Here is a 24,316-nt window from a genome sequence, read left to right as displayed (position 1 = left end):
GGATCAGGTCTAGCAAACAGTATTATAATTAACTGGAGAAAAACACAAACACTACATAGAACATTTGGAGAAACAACTGAAACACAATTGCCAAGAACAACAATGTGGAAATTGAACACAATGTATACACTGCCATCAGCTATCCCTTTAAATCAAAAGATTTTAAGATCTAAGTATGGATTTGATTGCAGATACAATTTGTGAGCCAAGTCAAAGCTAGTGCTTTGATTCAGTTCTAGTAATACCAATTTAAGTTATTTCTGTGACATCCGAGCACCAAAGAAAAAATGTCTTGAGATTATCTATTCTTATGAAGTGACTCAATCACGTATAGAAGATTTCCCTGATTTAGAATTCATGCAGAATCCCCCTAAAATTAACATTTACCACAGCAATAATTAATTGCTGATGCCACTGAGGAGGTCTGAGACAATTTAAAGCACAGAGAATGCTTTTGCAATATAATATCAATTACATTAAGGCTCCTGTGACACAAATAGTGTTAGTGCATATAAAGTATTCATAAAAGAACAACACAGAATCAGGAAAAAAAATCAGATTACGGTTTCCATTCTTTGCTGAATTTGCAATTCATGTCAAATATGTTCACTGTCAAGCTGTCATCTTATATTAGAAGTTAATTTTCCTGGTATTGATCTTCTCTCTGCTTATTCTTTTTCTTATTCTTCAGAGGCCAGATATTGGAAGAGCAATAACAACCAATAACAACTGAAACTATAACAAAAAACTTGTAGTCCCAGAAAAATTTTGTACACATTTGTTTCATAACCATCAGCTAGACTGATTTCTACAGTCTCATGCAAATTTTCATTCAAGCTGCCATGTATTTGAATAAGGAGTCACTATTTAAAGAGAAAAGAGTAAAAAAGGCATCTTGCTGCTTTCATGTTGAAAAAGGAGCTAAAATCAAATAAAAATATTTCACAGTGTAGGTGTATATAATATAGTAGATGCTATACTGAACACACCTTGTTTCTGCAAAGAAAACCAGACAACAATGGAAACATGGGAAACAAATCAGATGCTAGATTTCAGTAAGGAGTTAGAATGCATCATATACAATAGATTGTTACATAAACAGAAAAGGGGAAAGAATTGTGATAGGTACAATAGCCCCCAGTGCATTCAAGATAGGTTCTATGCTCAATTAACAGGTCTCATCTCAACTTCCTGGAAGTTGAGTGAAAGAGTCATACACACAGGCTTTTCATCAAGCTTTTCAAAGACATTATTCTTTCAGTAGGATTTACTGTCTCCACTTCTTCATGCTATTTTTGGCTAAGAGATAGCATGGAGAAAAGTAGACAAAAGTGGACTAAAGTGTATGTAAGCCCTGAGCTTCTAAGTTCTTTCTGGCCTGCAGCAACAGGACACCCCTCCTATGGAGAAACAGACAGTATCCCTACTGCTTCAATTGAAAGACAGGAAACTAGTGATATTCCTGAGGTCTGAAACCAAACAGGCACAACAAATCTTGACATAATGACAATAATTAGGAATGCCTTGATATACACAAGATTCTTCCCAGGACTGACAAAGACACTGTTACATACAGTAATCTTCAGAAAAAAGTAGATTTCACAATTAACAGTGTTAGGCTCTATTAGACTCAGAGGAGAAGAATCCACAGTCTAAACTGGTCATCAAATGAATTGACTCAAATTCAGATCTTCCATAAGAGGGATCCCATTATTTGACCAACTGCCTACATTTCAAATGTGTCACTTTGAGCCTAGCAGGGTATCACCCTTAAGGTGGCCAGCTCCTAAAGTTAAAAAATGAAATAGCTCAGACTGGAACACAGAGTCATTTCGTTTGGTCTGAGTCCTACACTCTTCCCACTCTTCACAATGATCTGGTTTAATACCTTTATGGATTATGGTAATTCTCACTGACCCATTCATATCTCATCTGCATAATTTGTAGAAGGTAACCTTAGGAACTTCTTAAAAGGATGCCTGCAATCTTAAAATAATCATCAGTATGCTATTTTTGGTGGATTAATTGCTTTTTAAAAGGCGGCAAATAGAGCAGCAGTAATTTGTGGTTCCAGTAACCAGGACTAAGTGTGACAAAACCCAAGTTCCTGACTATAGGCTTCAAAAACAAAAAAACTGCAAGTAGGATGCTTCCAGAAACACATCCTGGCCTCCACAGGTCATATTTTCATTGGCAACAATGTCTTCTATGATATCGTGGAATACCCAGGTGATTCATTTTTACACCCTGAGGTGGCTGGCTGCTATGCTACCTGCAGTGCTCTCAGTGAAGTTTCTGACCTGGACACTGCTGATTTGTACCTTAAGCAAATGCAGAAAACAAACCAAAAAAAAGAATGAGAAGAGGAAGACAGCAAGTCACAGCTCAATGTGCTCACTGATGTGGATTTTGAATTTCACTTGACATTGGTAACATGTTTCTCTCATTTGGCGAGCCTCCTGTGCTATGACAACTTCTTAATAACACACAAATCATCAAACACCAGGTACCACTTTCGGTTTGTAGCCTGGTTTAGAAACAGTCAGCAGAACAAGAGAGCAGCAGCACACTACTCAGGCTATGTTGGATCAAGGGGGGATTATGCCTCACGACTGAAGGAGGATTCAGTCACTGTTTACCTCAGGGCAGGGAGGAAGCAGCACCTAGAAAGTCATTGCAGCCCTTAGAAAGTCTACAGAGAGCATTCCCAAAAGCTCAAATGTTCTCAGTGCCCAAGACAAAGTGGAAAATACTCCCTCCATCAAGTTACTTGAACACTGAATCATTGCCTGTAGACTGAAGCTGTCATTTCACACTGAGCATCATCTTACAGGGACAGCAATTCTACTGAAATTATTTACTCTCTCCCTCCTCATACTGACACCCACAGTGGTTTCTTAGACAAGCATTAACAGAATTACTTTAAGGAAGGAGCAAGAATTACATGAATATACATTGAAGTCCTGATTAAATTCAGGAGTTGCATTCCAGTTGCTTTGAACAGTTTTACATTCAATTACAGCTTGGGCTTTATAAAAACATAAATAAAGTTCTCGCTATTTGCTCATGTAAGTGCTAGCCTAAGAGTGAGTGATTTTGTCTATAAACAGTAAGAATGGAGCTTAATGACATGATACCTCTGGTGCTACAATCAGAAAGGCAAGATGCAAATTAAATACAACCACTTCAAAGATGCTCCTGTGCTATAGATGTTATAGCATCAAACTGGCTCTAGGGGAAATAGCTGAGGTTCTGGTGAGAATCAGACAGAAAAGTTTTCTTTCACTATCTAGTTAAAGTACTTTGCAGAGTTCACTTTAGCAAAAAAACTCATCTCACAGATCACACACACTGGTGTTATGGCAGTGGGAGCCACTCTCATCAGGCAGTCTCATGATTGAAAACACAAACACATTTAAAAAGGCAAAGATAAGTAGGGAACTCAAATTATCATTCTCATCATCATACAGATTGGATTAATGGAGAACTACCAACAGAGTAAACTACTATCAGTCCAAGGCAACAGGATATATTTTGAGTCACACACAAGAACATCATGAGGTCTGTAACATTTCACATCCAGGAAAAAGCCAAAACACAGGTTTATAGATGTGTGATTGCTCTGCATTGCTGTATTAGGAGTAGTACTCAATATGTAAATCCCTTTCCACAGGACAGTGAACACTTACTTATAAGAAAGTAATGAAAATCTCTTAACTTTGCATCATAGATTACAAACAGTCTCCTTCAAGAAAAATCCTCCAAAAAAACTGTAAAAAGTTGGTAAAGTCAAGCAGCCTCTCAGCAGAGCACCACACAGACCAGCCCTCTTCCACCATAACCAACAAAATGACAGAATCTGGGTATTGTCTATTTACAGTTCTTATGAGAGACGGCACATGCTTGACATCATTCCACTTTTTTTACTGTCTCTCCTCAAAATAGAAGATTAATGCCGTTCTATGCAAGATAATTGTGCAACAGGAGCACATTCTTCAGAGCTAATACGGACCCGATCAGAAAACAGAACTCAGTAGCCACTCTGAAATGTGTATCACAGATTGTCTATCGAATGTATAAGACCTTTTTTGCTGATCTACATTTGCAAGAAGAGTTGACCTAAAGTTCTAGGACACTGGATTGATGTGTGTGTATATTGATCATAAAATTTATGCTTTAAACTTCAGTAAAATACACAATTAACCATAAACATATAGCATCCCCTAAAAGTTAAACACATCATTAACCAGGTGGATAAAAAGTCTCTCTTCAAATACTATCTCATTTCTGCTGGGTATTTTATCCTAAAAAGTCCTGAAGTAGCTTTTAAAATGCAACTAAGTACTGTATAAATTACAGACATTATATTATCATTTACTTCCCAGATGAACTCTAGTACCTGTTTGTATAGCTGAGCAGTATAGCTGCACAGCAGGCTACAGCTGGAAGCAGAACAGCTTTTTACACCAAAACTGCAGATGGAGTTCAGAGCCAATGTAATGATGGAGTCTGGAATTTCATCAGAACACTAAGGTTAAAACTCCTTTCCCTGCTTCTTGAAAAAAGCCTCTAGAACTTGAATTAATAAAAACATTTTGCTCTAGCCACTCTTTTTTAATTAACTTTTCCTCACTCACCTGGCAATTTCAATGGTCAGTAAAATAACAAAGGAATCCTCTTCTCAGAGCATTACACACTGGAATGAGTTCAGGGTTTTTAACTGGGGTGCAGGTGAACCTATTCAAAGTTCAATTCACAGCTGTGCTCATTTGACTCTACTGAGTGTCCAACAGGTGGATGGCATGTCTCATTTTTTAAAGCAAATATCATGTTACCACTTCCAGCAAGACTTGTTTGAAATTGCATCTTCTCTTGACACCAAGAAAGCAGACTGTCATGTCAAAGAAATTATTTGGAGCTCGCGTACCTGCTCTCCCTACAGACACTTTCCAGAGCAGATCAGCTAGCTGAGACTACAGACACCAATCTGGAAATGCTTCTTTGCAATACCTTTGTGGATAAACATCTATTGATGGAGAAAAACAAAGAAATTTAAGAAGCTTGGATTTCAGAAGCTTGATGTCTGTGCATTTTTATCTCATCTCTGATCGCTTTCAGTGTCTTCAGAACATGCTTTAACTTCCCTTACAGATAGGTCAACTGGAGGACCTCTTTGCTCCACCTGGTCATATCTTGTCACAAAATCTGTAGGACTTGGTGACTTCTACATTCCTGTCAAATGCAGTTGAAATCAACTGAGGTTCAAAAGTTACCAAGGGAGACCTCTCCTCAAACAAATGCTGGGTGTGATTACAAGGAAATTTCACTTCTGTGTTAAAAAGAACAAAAGACCAGATTCAGTCAAGTATCAAAGTTTTACACTCTCTTTTTCCATACATCCAACATTCACTTAAACCACGGAAAATGCAGCCTCTGGGGGAAAAGAAAAGAAATGAGGATACAAAAAGGATAAAATCTATCTACAGTTTCCCTGGTTTTAACTCTACTTTTCCACAGTGCTGCAATTTCAGAGCAAAGGCACTGGGGTTTTTTTTCCAGGTCAGTTCACGTAAACCCATTTTAGCACAACATAAAAACACCACAAGAGGGCATCCTACTTCTTCCTTCAAATCTCTTTCAGCATTTTCAAAGGGAAACTTTTTTCTGTACTACTTTGCACCCGAATACCCAAAGCACCCGAATTTAGATGCCTTCTCAACCACTTCCAAATACAAAAATAGACAACGACAGCTCAAACCAAGCTATTTGGCATTCATAATGTTCAGGAGGCATTCGAAACTAAAGCTATTATACCTATCAACTGAAACGGCAGGAGGATGGGGGGGGAGTGGGGGGACGGGAGAGAGGGGTGGAAATTGCACATCAGCACTGCAGTGACAACCTGAATTTTACGAGGAAACATTACACTTTCACTAAAAGTACTCAGCATGTTTAAAGATCAGTTCCTAAATACTGTGTTGCAGTGTTTTTGCCCTGGCTGGATGCCAGATGCCCACCAAGTCGTTCTATTACTTGCCCTCCAAAACTGGACAGGGGAGAGAGAAATATAATGAGAGGTTTGTGAGTCGAGAGATACGTGGGGAGAAATGGTTTTATTTATCGATGAACCATCAGAACAGAGCAGTCTTCCCAGGACCCTCCCTCCTCCATCCCAGCAGCACACGGGATGAGGTTTACAATCAGTTCATTACAGACTTTGTCGCTGCTTCTTCTCAGGGGCAACTGAGAACTCACACTTCCTGCTGCTGCAGTGTGGGGTCCTTCCCATGGGACAGTCCTTCACAAACTTGTCCAACATGGGTCCTTCCCATGGGCTGCAGTTCTTCACACACTGCTCCAGAACAGGTCCTCTCACAGGATCCCTGTGGACCTCCGTGGACTGCACAGGGACAGCTGCCTCACCATGGGCTGCACCATAGGTCACAAGGGAATCTCTTTTCTAGTGCCTGGGCACCTCCTCTCCCTCCTCCACTAACCTTGGTGTCTGTGGAGATGTTATTCTCACATTCTCACTTCTGCTGCTGTTAGTGCCATTTAGCAACTGTACAGCAACTTCTCCTTCTCAAATATGTTATTCACAGAGGTGTTGCCTCAATCACTAATTGCCTCAAGCCTGTAACGTTGCCTGGGGTTGTTGTGGCCCAAGTGCAGGACCCAGCACTTGGCCTTGTTAAACCTCATACAATTGCCCTCAGCTCATTGATCAAGCCTGTCCAGGTCCCTCTGAAGAGCCTTCTTGCCCTCAAGCACATCTATGTTCCTGGCCACCTTGGTGTCATCAGTAAACTTACTGAGGGTTCACTTGATCCCCTCATCCACATGACTGATAAAGACGTTAAACAGACCAGGCCCCTACACTGAGCCCTATGGAACAATGTGTATAAATACCTGAGGGGAGGATGTAAATAAGAGGGATCTTTCAGTGGTGCCTAGTGACAGGAAAAGAAGCAGTGGCACAAGCCACTGAAGCACAGGGGGTTCCATTTAAACATAAAGAAGCTTTCTCTTGTTTAATGTGAGTACTGGCACAGGTTGCAAGGGAGGTTGTGGTGTTTCTTACCCATGTTTCCAGAAGTTATGTATCCTTATCTGGTATAAAGGCCTCAAATTTTTTATCATGATTTCTATTTCATTATTCATTAAATGCTTACCTGCTCCACCTCAGACTAGGAACCAGAACATAGTAAGTGCAAAAGTTATTAATGCAAGAAGCAAAGTAACAACACACACTTACCTTGCTATTGCAAACAGCTAAGGAAGTCAGAATAAACTTATCACACAGGTATACAAAGAGTCTCCAAAATTTTATTTCAAGAAACATGGTCAAATGCAGCATTGAAAACAGAGAGTGGAATGCCAACAGTGAGAGAACTTATGCTGAGTTTTGTTTTCTTTGACAAACTAGCACCACTGAGTCACAAGTCACACACTGAAGTATTTCTAGAGGTGTAAAAAATCTCCACCATTACAAAATTTCTAAGAGTTCTATTAAAAATTGGTTCTCAATTTACCACTCCTAGAGAGTTGAAAGCAGTCTGAAGTACAAGTTTTCATACCTACTCATTGTTCAAGTTACCCATAAAAGACAGTTTGTTCTTAAAGTCTAAACATCCTGATCAAGGGGAAAAAAGTCTAAAAGTGAGCTTCACAAGCCTTTACAAACTAAACAAGTAAGAAAGATCTACTGTGTTATAAATATACACAGTACAATATGTACAAGGCTGATCTTACAAAATAAGAACTTCCTAGCCCATAAAAATACTAACCCAGCTACAAAATTTTCATAGTGTTTAGTCAAGCTGTCTCAAACAGTCACTATATCAAATTCCTAAAACACCGATTTGTTCCACAGCACAACAGCTTGAACACATTCACAACAGGAAAGAGTCCAACACTTCACCATAAAACTGATTTCTAGTCCTAATTTCCCACTCAGGCTCATTGGTAACATTAGTGTTTGCTATCTAAGTTACTGTCACATGACCTTTACTTATTTCTAGACTGTTTTTGAACTATTCAAAGTGCTGAAAGTGCGATCAAGGAATACAGTTTTGTATCTATTTTCCAGTATACCCTTCTCTGGCAATGGCACCAGTAACCAAGTATTTATAGGTCTGTGAGGTGAAAAAGGCACATGGTTGGTTGTACATGCTCAGGTAAGTATGCACAGATACACACATGCACTTTGCTTCAAAGAATTGCCTCTAAACACGAGAAAGCTTCTTTTTTACTAGTGAACTTCGAGAATTCCTTACAAATGGTTTACCGGAGATATCTGGAATTCATAAAGACCTTGATACAAACTGCTTAAAATGACTGTGAGATGATGGTGAAAAAATAAAAGGTTTTTGTTTTACACTTACGGGATCAAAGCATTGCTCTGGACTACAGAGAAACAAAGTCTATGCTTTCTCTTTCTCAAGCGACCTACAGGTTACAGTAGCCCCTGTGATTTGTCATCACAGATGTGAGCATACATGTACCCATAACATTCCCTCAGTACTCTTCTTCTACTGGAGACCATATGCAGTCTGAATGAAACTATTTCAAGAATGTTTCAAGCAATATCCTTTTGTACTCGTACATCCAAGTACAAGAAATAACAAAACTGAGCTGTGCCTCAACCAGAACAGACTTTTACTGACACATGAGTTAACATTGCTTCTTTTTCACGGTCCCTACAGTGGTCTTCTACGACATGCATCATAATAACTAGTGCTGTTAAAAATTAAGAACATATCCCTCTTGACAAAGCTGACAAATTTTTCTAGTGGGCACATTGGCTTGCTGGAACGTTTATAATAATCCTTGCAAAACGAGGTCTGGAATGTGACATCAGCACCGTTGTACAGGATGCGGATAAAGTGTTCTTTGGGTCTCTTCCCATCCTGCCAAAGCTCAAAAACTAATCTGGCAGCAAATCTAGGAAATCTGGCCTCTGTAACGCCCAAGGCACTGAGAACAGGTGACAACGTGACATCATGTGCAGAGTAAAGAACAAATACTTCTTCTTTCTTGCCTTCTGCAATACGCTGCAGCCGGTTAACAGTCTGGTTGAGGAGTGGATGAGTAGCCAGTACTGCATACAAGAAATAAAGTTTCTTTTCCTGTCTTTCTCTCTCATCCTCCAACTGATGTCTTTTGATTACTTTGAAGTGTTCCATACCAATGCATCCAGTTTTGGTACACGGAAAACTGACATTGTGGCAAAAATAGCACAAGAGAGAGTCTATTGGGTTGGAAGCTCTCAGCTGCCTGGTGGGAATGCCTACAATCTTTGCCATATCCACATATATTTTCTCCAAATCATTGTTTTTCACCCGTAAACTGTACTGTCTGCGCTGTTCCTCTTCTAGGTAGTGGTTTCGCATCGGACAGTCGCAGCTTCCAGAGCAAAAAATGGTGCTCCACTGATGCCTCATGTTAATTTTCCTCCAGTCGAAATCTGGCAAAAAGGTGTAGAGCAGCGCCAATGCACTCTGCAGGGTTCGACTTTTTCCTGTTGTCTCCAAGTACAGCTGTTTTGCTGTCCAGTTACTCAGAAGCAGTTTATGTTTGTTTATGTAAATTTCTCGTAATAGTTGCCCATTCCGCAAGTGCTGCACAACCCCTGAAAGAGAGATTTTAAACAAGTTACAACACAGGATTATTATCTCAGTTTTGGAGAAAACAAAGTACCCGTGTATCAGTCTTAGTGATAAATGAACAGCTAGTTAAAAGGTTAGGAACTTCAAAAGTGAGCTTCATCTGTGCTTGAATATCAGGAAAACTGAATGAAATGTGAGATACTTGCTATTCTTCAGTATCTTGCAGATTCTAGGAGCTAAACTGAGATATATAGATAGGAAAAGTTCATCCCATGAAATTTAAAACCTCAGTGGTTTAATATTTGTTCTTTGGAGCAGAGACATAGATTGAGTCTAACATGATTATAAAAGTAAGATGGGTATGAAGATGGATTCAAAATGCATCCAAGTCAAGTTTTCAGAGAGGTGGTGGATGCTGTGATCCCTGCAAATTTATGCAGCCAATAAAACTACCAGCAGTCAGGAAACTAATACACAGAATGTACATCGGTGTATAAATTCACAAAACAGACTGGTGAGGTGTGGCAATCACATCAAACTTCCTTCTCCATTTTCCTTCTGGAAGTACCCAGACTGTTTGATAATTCTGACATTAATGATCTGCTTTTATCCATCTGGAGAGGACGAGGGTGAGGGTTCTTCTCACATGCCAAAATCTTTTCTCCAAAATTCACTTTGCTTTTGTTATCCTCCCACAGCAGCAAAGCAACAGGCACAAATCTTTAATGCACTTGAAAATCTATAGAACTTGCTACACACAATAGGAGTCCCAAAATACTAGCTCAGTTCCAAGCTGTATGCAGAGATGAATCCAGTTTCCCACACAATGTTCTGCATTAGCAAGAGTTCTGTTATGGAGCTAGGAATTTGTTACATCTGAGGCTCTTGAAGGGGACACAGTAGAAGCATCACAAGTGAAAACTGGCAACTAATGATTGTTCTTCAGCTCTAGGGCCATTCTGAATTACAAACCAATCAGCCACAGACTACGAGATCTTCCTGAGGAGAGACTGAGCAATGTCATTTTTCATAAGGGTGACAAAGCAATTTTGTAGTGTGGAGCAACATAAAGGAAAGGTGGTCTGACTGTTATAAAGTTAAAAGATGCCAAGAGTGATCAAGAGTCTAACACTTGATTCACACTCCAGCATAACCTAGGCCACGACAAAAATTATTAGCTTCCCATAAAAAAGGATTTATTTCAATATAAAGAAAAATGGAAGATGTCTCTTCTTGAAGACTATTTAACAGAGCAGAAGAAAGTGATAAAGCTGCTATGGAAGCTCACCTGTCTGTGTAAGCTCTCCCATTTCACACAAAGAATGACTAGGGTAACGAGGCAGGCTGCTTAAGGAACCATCCATTTGGGCTGCAGATCCTTTGGACATATGTTTAATGAAAGCTTCAAGCTGAGGATGAGAAGGTCTCCTAGAGAGGTAAAGCAGAATGTGAACACTTACAAAAGCATATGGGAAAAGAGCTCAATAGAGTCAAGTATTCTGAGTATGTCAGCTCAGAAATTTCACGGTGAGCAATTATTTCCCACTGAGACGACTGCTCATACTGCTTGCATGTATGCAAAAGAAACCTAGGGAAACTGATGTCTTGTTGTGTTAAAACTATGGTAGTTTTTGGTAAGTAATTTGGAAAGATTTTTGGGTTTTTTGAACACAACCACTAATACTGTTGTGAATTTTAAAAAAAGCAATCTCTCCCAAAAAAATACTCTTGGCCAGTTTCTGAAGTACCATTGCAGTTTAATGCCACAGCCAGAGGCACTAACATTAAGTGTGTGGTCTTGAAGGAATTCTCAAGTTTTCTAACACACAATGTAGACTACAATCTAATTTCTCTTATTTCTAATGACTTCAGGCTTCAAATCAAATAGTAAACGTAGCCTCAATTTAGCAGTAGTCAGAAAATAGTATCCAGTGGCCTCATTAAAATTGGAAGTCATTGTTTTGGACATTGTACTATTACCCAGGAAGAAAGAGTAGAATACTGCTAGACACTTAAACAGGTAACATACCTCCACAATGAATACAACTGGAAGAGAGATATTCACAAAACAGTCTAGGTTAACTCACCAAAACTGAATTCAAGTCAGAGAAAGGATGCTTAGATCTAACTGTTCTGCAAATTCCAAATACTTTCAGCCTGAATACCATAAATATTTTTTATGTTATTCACAAAAGAAAAAAAAAAAAAAACCACAAATTACAAGGATAAATTTGGTCACAGAACATCAAGAGAGTTTGTGTTTGTTCACATTTACACTTTGCTAGGATGACAAACTGTTTGATACAAAAACCTCATAAAAAAAAAATCTTCCAGAGTTGCAGGAACCACAGGAGGGAGTAAAAGCCCTACTAAAGAATGAATAAGCACATGGAATCGAAGTTTACTGGGACAAAGACCTTCATGCTTACATAGAAGTGCCAACTGAGAAACTCTTAAATGAGAAAGCAGAGCTACTCTCACAGCATGCATACCCAGCAGGTCTCATAAGAATCAATGCCTCTGTCAATAGAAAAGTAGCTCATTGTCACATAATTTTATAGAACTTGAATTTTCCAGGAGTTAATTGATCTTCAGTAAAGAAAAAAGCAAATCTTGCAGGAAAATATTACAATAAATAACAGTATAAACATCCAGTAAGAAAAAACTTAAAAAGAGACAGAGCAAAATGAGAGAAAAATAGCACAGGATTTTTTTCATTTTTACTTCAAATTGAAAGGAAAACCAATGAAATGATAACATGCTAAATCCACTGCTGCTTCTCTATATTATATATTTAACAAGACAATGAAGATTAATATTTCAGAGGCAAAGGTACATAAAAAAAAAGCTTTGTTCCTTTTTAACACTGTGGAAGCTTCCTGCTGTACCAAGCACACATTAGAAAGCTTAATCCAGTTCCAGATGTGAGTTTCAAACAGAACTTTTTGTACATTTCACTATTTTCACAGCTCAGCAGTTTAACCTAAAAATGAAAGAATTAAGTTGAGAAAATTCAATTAAGACCATTAGCAAACAGCTTTTTATGAACTACCAGTTCTCTAAATCTTGCACTTTAAACTCCATCCATGAATCAATTGTCAATCATCACTTTCCTTAAACTCTGTTTACTTAATTAGCAAGTTACGCAAATGCATGTTCAACAAATGTTCAAATATGTTCAAGAAAACTATAAGAACTGCTTTATTCATTCTGCTTCTTTTGCTGCTTTGCTTATAATAACCTGAATTCTAACAGCATCAAACCCATACTGACAAAATTGTCAGCAATCACTTGTGAGAAGGAAGAAAGGAAAGAGGAAAGTAAAGTATCCACGCTTTGCAAAAAGATTTATCTAAAAAAGGTGAGGCAAGATAAACTATCACCCAAGATAAAATAATGAAATGTATAATTGATAAAATTATGTTTCAATGTATCAATATAGCTCTTCATGTACATATGTAGATGCAAGTTACTTAACCTTGGATTACATTGCTTTTAATGTGAGCACAACTTCAGCACATGCTTAGGGAAGTGAATTAAGAAATATAACTATTAGATGTATTTCTGAGTAGGAATTCAAAGCTTACTACTTGTCAAATATATTTCAGTGGAAGAAAAAAGTAAAACCCAAACAACAGAAATAAAAGCCATTCTGTGTGAAGGGAATTGATATCTCAGGCTATAATACAGTTTTATCCTGAATGTGATCCCCATGTATATAGACAAACACTGAACACAGCAGCCATTTGCCTAATTAACTCCATACAACTGAGCAATTCAAAACTTATTTTTCTCAACAGCAAAATTTAAAGCATTGCTCAGGCTACCAGCTAACAAATGATTCCCCCCTCTCCACCCAAAGATTTCTCTTTTACTTAGAATATGAGTCGTTCTGTTGAATTGGACAATTTACAGATGCCGCAGGAGATGGAGTAGCTAGGCAACACAGCTAAGACTGCTGGGACTGTTTGAGCAGGAAGCAAAGAAAATTACTCAGTTGTATAGTTGAAATGATTGAAATATCCTTAAAATCTTATTTCTACAAAGATAAACAGAAAACAAAAATGGGTTAAAGAAATACCTCTCTGTGATTTGCTGGACAATATGACATCTGAGGAATGTATTAATACAACAAATAATAACAGAAATAACTAAATAACAACAAAGCTGAGGATGCTTCTTTTCCCTCAGACAATGAATTCAGATTATCTTTTTGTTATTTAGAAACGAAACACTTGGCTAACAGATCCCAGATTTAACACTGTAGTTTTCCTGCATCAGTATTAAAATGGACCTATATTTAAATCCTTACTTAACATTTAAATATCTTCTTTGTAAAGGTCTTGGAAAGCTTTAATATCAAAATGTCACCACTTTATTGCTACACAGTAACCAGTGTACACAAAAAAAGTCACACTGTGCAACTATTTGAACTATAGGTGGGTTTCTGCCAGCAACAGAGCTTCTGCCAGAAAAATCCTTCAATAAAATTCTTCCTTTCCTTGAAGAGTTTAGATGCAAAAACATGGATGGGGTTTGATTTCAGTTTTCCATTTTTTAATGAGAAGGAAACACCAGCTTGCTGGTGGTTCTGAGTTGCCACAGCAAAGTAAGACAGTCAGTACTAAAGTATATGCATATAATACCTCAGAAAATCTGCTGGTAGATTTTGGATGGCTTAGCCATAACAGCACAAAACAGTGTGTCAGAAACATGCAAGAAAATCCATTCCTTGCACCTATTCTATATGTGCAAAGGTATGAAATGTGATTCACGCAGCTCAACATTTAAGTTCAAACATATTACACAGTGAAGCTTCAAATCTTGCATATCAGCACAGAAATTTTGTTATAGGACATTTTTGCACTCCACCCCCATGAGACTAATTGAATTTAGGACTTCAAAGACAGTATTTGGGAACTGTTACAGGAGACAGTGGGGCTTTCTGCCCTGGGACAGAGTGTACCTCAGACTTTTTGAGTGTGTGGAAGTCTCTTTCAGCAAGAGATCAGATCTTTGAGAGAATTGCCTTTGTTAAAAATGAAAACAATAATAAAGTATCAAAATATGAAGACCATTGCTGGGAAGAAGAAAATCATCCTTACTTCTCACGGCTACTTGTCTCAGGACCACTAAGGGGAACATTGCTATTGATTTCTATTGTCTATTGGTGAGACATTTACTTCCCTAGTGATCCTTGTGAACAGAATCTGAGTTTATGAAATAATTAAAACATCACTAGAAATCAGATCAGATCAGAGTTTTGTTCCTGCTTTAGACTTAACTTGCAAATCAGAGCCAACAAGGTTTATTTTGGTAAAAATTCCCCACCTCTCAATGCTTATGTTCATGAATTTCAGGAATATTTTTGGTCAAAATTAATTCCTTGATAAGAACAGGCTGAGACTCCTTTAATGTTCTTTGCTATCAAAGTGATCGGACGACTAAACTACTGCCTTATTTCTACTATGTATGCTGCAAAATGACATACAAGGTTTTTTTTCCTTCAACAGACCTAATGGTCAACAAATCACAGCATTCAGTCTGTCCTCTGACTCATTCAACTGAATACTTTTGAACGATCTACAAATTTGAAACAACATATCTGCAAAAATTGCCAACTTACTAAGATTAGGATGAAGTAGAGAGTGCAAGAAACAGATGTGGAAAGACATTATCTTGACAAGATTACAAATGACTACAGTTTAATAATGTCTATGTACATAAAAACTCAAGAGTGGTATAAATAACGTATCTTCACCATCATATGAAAGGCTACAGACAAAAATAATATGTTGGTCAGGGTTATGACTGAAACTACGATGGAAGAAATATTTAATTACTTAGGTCAAATAGAAAAAGTCATTTCTTTAAAAGCTAAAATTGAACATTTAATCAAGGAGAAAACTAAGAGCAGATAATGAGTGCTTCACAGAATTAAGGAGAGGTAAACTTTTTTCACAGAATAGTAGGGGTTGGAAGGGACCTCTAGAGATCATCTAGTCCAACCTATTCATCTTATCTCTGCTAGTGTAAAGTATTGTCTTCCCATAGCATTTTAAAGCTCTGCAGGAAATATATATGCCTCAGGAAGAAACTTGGAGGTGGACATTAATATAAATGAGATACTGGGTTTTCTTTTTTCTTCCCAAAAGGCATCTGTCTATGCAAATGTCACTTTTGTTAGTAAATACAGAATTTGTAAAAGCTAAGAGGTCCAAACTTCTCGCAAGGAGTTGTAGTGTGTCACTAAGTAAACGTCAGCACACCAGGCACACCCTAAGTTTCTGACAAATGAACATTACTGAACATGTAATACCAGATCCCATCTGCTAAGTGTGCAAAAAGCAAGTCCCTTTCCTCTTCACTTAAAATGCAAAAAATAGTTTTATAACTTCAAGTAAAAATAACGTGTTTTCTGTGAAGTTCAAGTAGATAAAGAGGTAAGATCAAAGAACTTTAGTGTTTTCTTTTTAGAAGGCAAATAAATGGAAAGAGTCAGTAGCAGATTATTGTACTCTGCAAGATATCCTTAAGGCAGCATCAGTACTGTTGGGCTTACTCACTCATAATGTTCTTACAGCTTTTATACTTTTACAACAAACTCTATTGTGATCCAGTCTACTTTACTGCTCTTTAGAGAGCCTTTAGAGAAGTCAGAAGAGTTGTCAGCAGACCCTTCATCTAATTCTGCTCTGAAACATGCTTTGACCTTGCTCTAAGTCAAATCCACACCTGCTTTAGCTCACAGTACACTTGCCTCTCCCACATTTTTTTCTCTAATTTTTCTGGCAGTTTCAAGACATGCACATTGAACCTAAAATTCAAATATTTGTTACTAAGCTTATTATTATTATCATCAACACCTCTCAGAATGCCTTAAAGCATATGCTAATTAACCCAGCATACTATCAAATTATAACAGTCTTCTGAAATCATTTTAGCATCTTCCAAAATGCATTTCTGCTCTATCTCACATGCAAACTCAATGAAGAAACATTGTCTATTTTTTTCTTATTTTGACACTACAAATTTCAGGCACAAAGGGAAAAAGAACTGGGATATTAGTTTATTCCTCCTCCATAAACAAACACTACAATGAAAGGATTTTTGTAACATCACTGAATTACTTTTCTCAAAGGAAAAAATACATATATATCATTCAGTTCCCTTTGGAAATCTGCTTCCAGAATAATGAAAATAATAATAATTTTAATCAGAGTTTTAGATGGAACAAATCTCTAAAGCATTTAATCCATTTGATTGTACTCATTCCACACTTACATGTCACATCCATAATTCACAAAAGCAAAGCGTGACCCCAAGGCTATTTTGCATACCCATTAGAAGTCCATGCGGCTGTAGCATAATCTGCTTAATTAATGAATTCCATCAGCTGAATGCCAAGTCAAATAAAGAACAGACTGAATATGAGCAGCATACTCATCTGAAACTGAAGTCCAGAAAGCTTAAATAAGCCAGACTTTCAATCAGACATATCAACGTAATTATACAGCATCAAGAAAACTCCAGTTCAAAGGCAGTGATTATATACCTTGTAATACCCTCAATGTAAATGCATTTGCAGATGAGCACCAGATTTCCAACACAAAGGAATATAAGCCTGACAGCAAATAGGTTCCTCATGTTAAAACAAATACTGTTCTTCTGTTCAAAATGATGGCAGAAACAGCAACAATTCTAGCTTTATTCAGAAAGGTCAGCTTTAACACATCTGGACAGAATGATACAAAGCCAACTCCTAATTTTTCTGCTGCCCTTTCAAAGTCAGCCAGGAGACTATTTTATGTAAGGAGACAAGGTCTTCTTGCTTCTCCACTCACTCTAGTGGCTGTGTACAGTAGTGGATGTTCCATCTATACACCAATGCTTCATAAATTAGTAAGTCAAGGGTACCTACACTGCTGGCCTCCTCGTATCCTGACACTGTGTCCTCTTAACTGCTTGACTTGGTCATTCTGCTAGCAGTGTCAAAAGCTGCTCTACTTCCTTGCCTTTCATGGCTAGTTATCCTGACTCTAGGGCCTTCATGTTGGATTCCTTGCCTAAAAATGAAGTGGAAATAGCTATAAAAGCTTCTGACAAATACGAATCCGAGATCTCACGTGGCACTGGAATATTGAAAAATACAGCTACTCATCCAACATTGTCACTTGCAGTTAACATCTTTGCTATAAAGGTCTCTCACATACATTTTAACGTGACAGATACTGAGCAAGATCAAAGCCTTTAGGAACTCCAACAGGAATCTGGATCATATTTCTTTACTTAGTATTTCATGTGGAAAATAATCTCACCCTTTAAAGTCAGGTCATTAAAAGTGTTATCATAGCTTTTAGCAAATGATTCATTTTTCATCTTGTTAAATAAATTAATTGCCCACTCAACTCTATGGCAGAGATATCTGGAGTCTGGTCTCCTGTCTGCCACCTCAGGGCTGCATATGTAATTTCAGAAAGCCAGTCAGTTTGCAGAAGGCACAGAACACTGTTGGGGCCAGGCACCTCTCGAAGAATTCAAACTTGTTCTGGAGTATGCTAGATAAGACCAACAAATGCCACTTTTTGACAAAACAAGCACTTGAAGTATAAATAAAGAAAAGAAGCAGCCAATATGACAGCAGATGGAAGTTCTTTACAAGAAAAATGCACTATGCAAAAGGTCCCAGACCATTATTATTTATAAAACTTTTTCAGTATAGTCAGAAAAATTGAATATTTTGGTAGTCTCTTTTCAAAAAGAAAGGAGGATATGGTTTTGCTCAATTCTTGATTTTTATACTTGTATCAAGTATCTAAAAGATGTAAGTACACAGATACATTCTAAAAAGTGAAACAAGTTATTGAATCTTCTAAGTCCCAATTATATATTAGCTATAAAAAGCAGATTCTTTGTGTCTATTTTTTTCTCACTTTAGTCTTTAAAATGTATAAAATACATTTCTGTATGTATATTTGTATATATTATAGACAGAAGTGTATATATGTGAGAAAAATGGTAAATTTCCCTCTGTTTAGATCTTCATACAAAACATAGGCAAGATAAATAAGGTTGCCCAAGTATAACTTCAGAGCCTCTACATGTTTCCTATGAACCAGTAGATACAGGGATGGGCTAAAAGTAAAGGTGGTTTCAAGGATTCACAGAGTCACCCCAAATACCATAGCAGAAGCTTGATTCAGCAGTAACGGTTACTTTCCAATTACTCATGCCAAATAGCATTACAACACTGACTAAACTGAAGACAGCATTGCAAGCCTTGCAAATTTGGGGACAATTACTAACAACAAAGGCAATTTCTCCTATGCAGCCAAGTATATGAAAAGCAAAGCCACATATTTCAGTGTTCTTCAGAGAAAGATCCAATTTGCTGACCATTTTCTGACAGCCACTGTGTTCACTACCATATGTATCTAGGGAGCAAGCCATTTTAATCAAGCTTCCTGTCACCTTTACAAGTATGAGACGAAGCTGTATCTAAACAATTAGTTTCAGATCAAGTCACTCTAGCAACATTCATCCTGTGTTTGGTTTTTAATATACTTGAGCTAGAAACTGCCACCAGGTATGAAAAGTGGTTGTTTTTTTTAAAAAGGAACTGCCCTAGACAAATTAATCCCAAACCTAAAAGTGTACCATAATCTGTCTTCTCCTTCAGAGAGATTTTGTTTAAAGTCCACTGAGGAAAAGCTGAATGGACAGAGTATTTCAGATATAGAAGATAAAATCATAAATGCTACTGATGACTGGAAGCTACTAAAATTTTAAGGAACACAGCCCATGAATCTATCAAAATATGAAACATGCATTTCAGACATTCAAGTCAGAAATGCACTTTCAGTGTGCCATTAACACTTTCAGTGTGCCATTAACACTTTCAGCACCTGTGCTATAGCAAAGTCAATTCTAAGTAATTCTGCAACAGAAAGGTAAGTACATTATTTCTTTATGATAGATGACATTTCATGTTATTTTGGAAAATGACATACTTCTGGTGTACCTATAATGCTTTGTATACCAGTAGATCGGGAGATTATGCTTCTTTTCCTGAGTAATATATGCAGGTACACAAAGCAGATGCAGCCCTCAGTCACTGAAATCTCCACAGCTGACACTGCTGAGAAGGCAGTAGCATGAAGGTGCAGATTTGCCTAAATATTTTGCTAACACACCTGATAGTTTTATTGTCATTTTTCTTTAAACTGTAAGAATTCAGTAGGCTCAACTGGAAAGTCTTCAGTTGTGAAAAAAACCCACCATAGATCCTACTGAAAAGGAAATAAAATGTACGTAATCAAGCAAGCTAGGTCAAAGGTCAGTGATTTACACCATCACTGTTTGTTTCTACTGTTTTACATCATACTTCTTTATCAATGAGTAAATTCTAACCAAGAAAGAAAGGTTCTTCAACAAAGAGAACGAACTCAGACCATAGCTAAGTGCAAACTGGCTCAAGTACGAAGGCAAGCATCAGCAAATCACAAAGACATGATGTTAGACAGAAGTATGCTATACCGAGACAGAAAAGTAAATGGCAGTCAACAAAAAACCTTATGTGAGATAGTTTTAAACAGCAAGTGGTATCTACAGAAAAAGGGTAGTTTGCAAGTAGTAAACTGCAGTTTTTGTTTCATTTGTATTTTAACAGTCAAACGTACAACCCCTGTTTTTTTCCTGAACTTTGACACAAATCATTAAGAGAAATCTGACAACATATACCTGTCCCAAGTAAAAATCAAAAAAGATAAAACACAAATAATCAATTTTCCTATGTTAGTGACAAACTGAGACTCTTCTGTACTCACACAAAAGGACATGTGTTTAGCTGACATGGAGGAGACATTCTCAAACACTACACTCACATTGTGAAAATATGTAGAAGCCTTTTCAAGAGGAATGGTAATCTAACTATTTCATTATATTGCTTCTGCTGTTAAAGAAATAACAAGAATGCCTTCTGGTCTGAACTGGTAACAGGTAATAGCTTCTGTTTCAAGCAAATATTGTATAGCAGTAATACAAAGTGGGTTTTTTAATCCATGACAACACAAAGATCAGAAGTCACAACATATTTCAAGCTGCAGAAATTGTTTCCTGAAGAGGAAACAAAATAATTACCAAGCAAAACACACACTTAGTAATGATAAACACAAAGAATTTTACCTGCTAGGCAGCAACATACAGTCAATGTCAGGTCTCTTGGTCTTGGGAATGGCATAGAGAGGATACCTATCACCATGTCTGATCAACACTTGAACTGACACTAGCTTAAAATAATGGGGTGCGTGACCTAAAGTGAAGAAAGAAATGAAGAAAAAAGAAAAGAAAAAAAAGAAGAAAAAGAGGAGGTAAAAAAAAAGTTAAGTAAATGTTTCCTCAATCTTTCCCCTGCATCTGTTTTCTAGAAGGAAAAAAATCAGGTACAATTAGCCTGACAGCTAATGAAAGAAAAATCCCCATAAAAAGTAACTTACTGTTTGAAGAAAGATTTCACTTTAAGTTGCAAGATAATTTACACAAGCCTCAGATGCTTAGTGCATTCTCCAGAGTACATGTAAAGTCTCACAACCATAGAAGACATTATTCAAGCACTGAACTCTGCCAACACAAGTTTACCCCATTTTTATGATGTCTCTCTTCCAGATCCTACCATAATGACAGATTTTGCAGCATGTCTAATTGGGAGCTTTTCAATATACTAGTTTGTAATTAACGTTAGATGTATTAGTGGGTTACACTAATGAAGGAATTCATTCCGACTAACTTGCTGCTGCTTCACTATGGGGTGAAGAATGCAAATGTACCAAATAGCTGACTATGTCTAATAGTTTGGACTTCCAAAACTAATTACTTCTGTTTTGTGAGGGTTTTTTTGCAGAATTCCAAGACAAGTGTTTGCAATACAGCTCACCTGTAACACGAACCACAATTCAAACATTAAGTATCTATTCTCTCCCACCCCTTTCAATTTTAGGCCTCCAGCTGACTATTGTGTGGAAACAGAACCACTTCCAAAAAATCAAGACAACAGAGGGGATACAAAGAGATAGAAAGAAGGACGGCACATTTTGAATGATTTCACATAATTCAGCAACCACTTGCTGCACTTTCCCCCAGGCACCAAAGAATTGACAGGACACAACTTTACCGTTTCCAATAGCAGGACACAGAAATGAGCAACTGGAGTGCTGTTTGCATTCAGCAAGCTTACCTTCCATGCTGTGTTCAGCAATGGTGGGAATATTGCAGTAAACATGAGCTTCATAGACAGGATCTATTGCAGGAGGCTCAGTCAGCAAATCAGGCATTATTCTCTTTCGGCTCTTAGGATTCAACCCATTTTCTCTGATGGGGTTTACTGGGATTAAATGCACTGAAAGATACAAAACACATATCATATACCTTCTCAAGGGTGGACATACAGGACAATGACTATTTTTTTTGATCAGGCACAAAGTTTATGCTTTCCAGGAAAGGATGACACTCCTCAATACAAAGCTTTGGTGTGAATTTTCCACGATTTAAATGGTCAAGAAAGGAAACTCAGAGAGCTCTTTAGCAAAGTCAGTGCTTGGCTAAGACTGCAGAACTACATCTGGCTGTAGGCAGATTGTGCCTTTTGCACTCTTCTTGAAGGTGCTTTTCTGTCAGTTTCTCATGAAGGTCTAAGAGCAGAAATAGGAAGAAAAGGGCCATAACAAGGTCCAGGTGTCTCTCATTATTTTAACTTAAACCCAATGCTGAAGGACATCAGCAAAAAACACAGCACACTTATTATGATGATGTTACTACAGATCATTGAGAAAATTTACTTACTAGTCCCTACCCTTACTTGGCAGCCTTGCCAGATTTAGATAGTCTAACTTACCTAAAGAAAACACACACATACACACATGAAATATTTGTGAAATGTAACTGAGACTACTACTACAAAAAACCATTAAGTACAAAGAAATGCTTACAAACAGTAGGGAATTTAACAGAAACACCTCCACTAAGTCTTCCAATATGTGGAAACATACTGAGGTATATCTGAATTTAAGAGTTGTATTGACAATGTCTCTTTACCTTGCCTTGATGTGAAAATACTAGTTAATTTCTAAGCTTTACAAGACTACACTTGTCATAACAAATGCCCACATTGAGTGGTTTTTTTTCATTAGTGCTTTCTGATATTTGAATGGGGGCAGATTTAAAGGTGAAAATGAGGAGGAAAAGTGTTAATATTTTTATCCCTATTAGTCTTAAGAGGACAATTTTTGAAGCAGAATTTTAGAGGTGAATTTGTTCTGCAACAGAGAGTTCCAAGGACAAAGAAAACCAATGAAGACAGTAAACTGATGAGAAACACGCAAAGGCCTTAAGAGCACAAAGCCATTAATATAACACAGATTCTTCATTTTAACTCTACAATACACTACACTACAAACACTTTCCTGTGGTTGCTCTTTGCCTGCCAAAACCAGAATTCAAGCATTTTCCATACCCTTGTTAGTGCTGTTGACGTGACTAATACCCACAAAGTGCAGTGACTTTAAACTCTTCCATAAGTTGTTTCAGATTTTGCAAACAATTGCCTGTGGGACTCTGCTTGGTGAGTATATTACACTGTAATTTTGACTTTGGTCACTTTACTCTCAGAGCCCAGCTGCCATTGCAAAATTTATTTGTCAGATTCATTTTTTAGCTTTTTCCATCCTGAGACTCACATTGTTGTTAAGACATTGCAAACCACTGACTAAGAAACTCTTAGCAGTAACACGGATTCCTGGCAGTATCTATCAGAGGTTGGTAACTGGCTTAAAGGTGACTTGCAGCAAATTTGTACTTGGGGTATAAATCCTAAACCTAAGGATGGGTTACAACAGTTGCTGGACTCTGCAAAGAAACAGCATTGCAGGATACTAGTTGCCTAAAAAAGTATAAATGGGAAATTATAGCATTTATATTGATCAAGTTTCCCAGCCAGAATAGGTAAGGAGCAACAGCTTGCAGGTTTCTGTTAATTTTCTCTAGAGCAATCCACAACATTGCCACCACTTAACTTCACAAAAAGGTAGGGAGTTAGCTTAAGCACTCAGGGGTGTAACATGACTCAATTCAGCTTTGACCCACTAGTGTTTCAGAAGACAAGGGAAACCACATCCCAGTAGTAACAGCCATGAACTCTGGTGCTAAAATTCAGTTGGGCAATTTTAAAGCAAAGCAAGGAAATTGGGTTTTTATCTATATCAGTTTTAACTACAAAAAACTGAACAGATCACATTTTTGCACTGAGACTATTAATATTAACTACAGCAGTCAACAGATGAATACATTGTCTTATTAAGATAAGTGTCTATGATTCATAAGGCCAAATATTTTGTTTGCAAATAGTTCCATTTCTAATCACACTAGCTGAGTGAACACTTCAACTCTCGCAGACAAATTTAAGAACCAGGAGAAGCACTGAACCTTTAAGAATCTACTCATTTAAAATATTGAAAGTAAAATAGAATATTAAAATAATAAAAACAGAATACAAAAAAAAAGTCCTACAGGATTATCAGATTACATGATTGAAGTTCAAAAAGCCATTGATAGAACATTTCTATGTCATTAATTTTTAAAAAAGCTTTAGTAAAAACTATGCTATTCTAAACATTGCTGCTAACTACATTTATTAATTACCTAGCAACCGCTGGTAA

General features: G+C 37.3%; 1 protein-coding gene across 6 annotated transcripts in view; it reads right to left on the bottom strand.

Annotated features, from left to right (window-relative positions):
• Nucleotides 1-7,318: 7,318 nt before the first annotated feature.
• Nucleotides 7,319-24,316, bottom strand: part of PXYLP1 (2-phosphoxylose phosphatase 1) — a 53,063-nt gene continuing 36,065 nt past the window's right edge. For 5 of the 6 annotated variants that reach the window (XM_062005440.1, XM_062005442.1, XM_062005441.1 and 2 more), the window contains 4 exons: nucleotides 21,841-22,002; nucleotides 20,793-20,919; nucleotides 10,897-11,036; nucleotides 7,319-9,631 (listed from right to left, as the gene is read on the bottom strand). In XM_062005440.1, the coding sequence (XP_061861424.1) occupies nucleotides 8,700-9,631; nucleotides 10,897-11,036; nucleotides 20,793-20,919; nucleotides 21,841-22,002 (1,361 nt within the window). In that variant the 3' untranslated portion in view covers nucleotides 7,319-8,699. The remainder of the gene's footprint in view (nucleotides 9,632-10,896; nucleotides 11,037-20,792; nucleotides 20,920-21,840; nucleotides 22,003-24,316) is intronic. The other variant, XM_062005444.1, reaches the window with a different exon arrangement.

Source organism: Colius striatus, chromosome 12, assembly GCF_028858725.1.
Source record: "Colius striatus isolate bColStr4 chromosome 12, bColStr4.1.hap1, whole genome shotgun sequence".
Lineage (NCBI taxonomy): Eukaryota > Metazoa > Chordata > Aves > Coliiformes > Coliidae > Colius > Colius striatus.
This window is presented reverse-complemented; position numbering and strand designations above follow the sequence as displayed.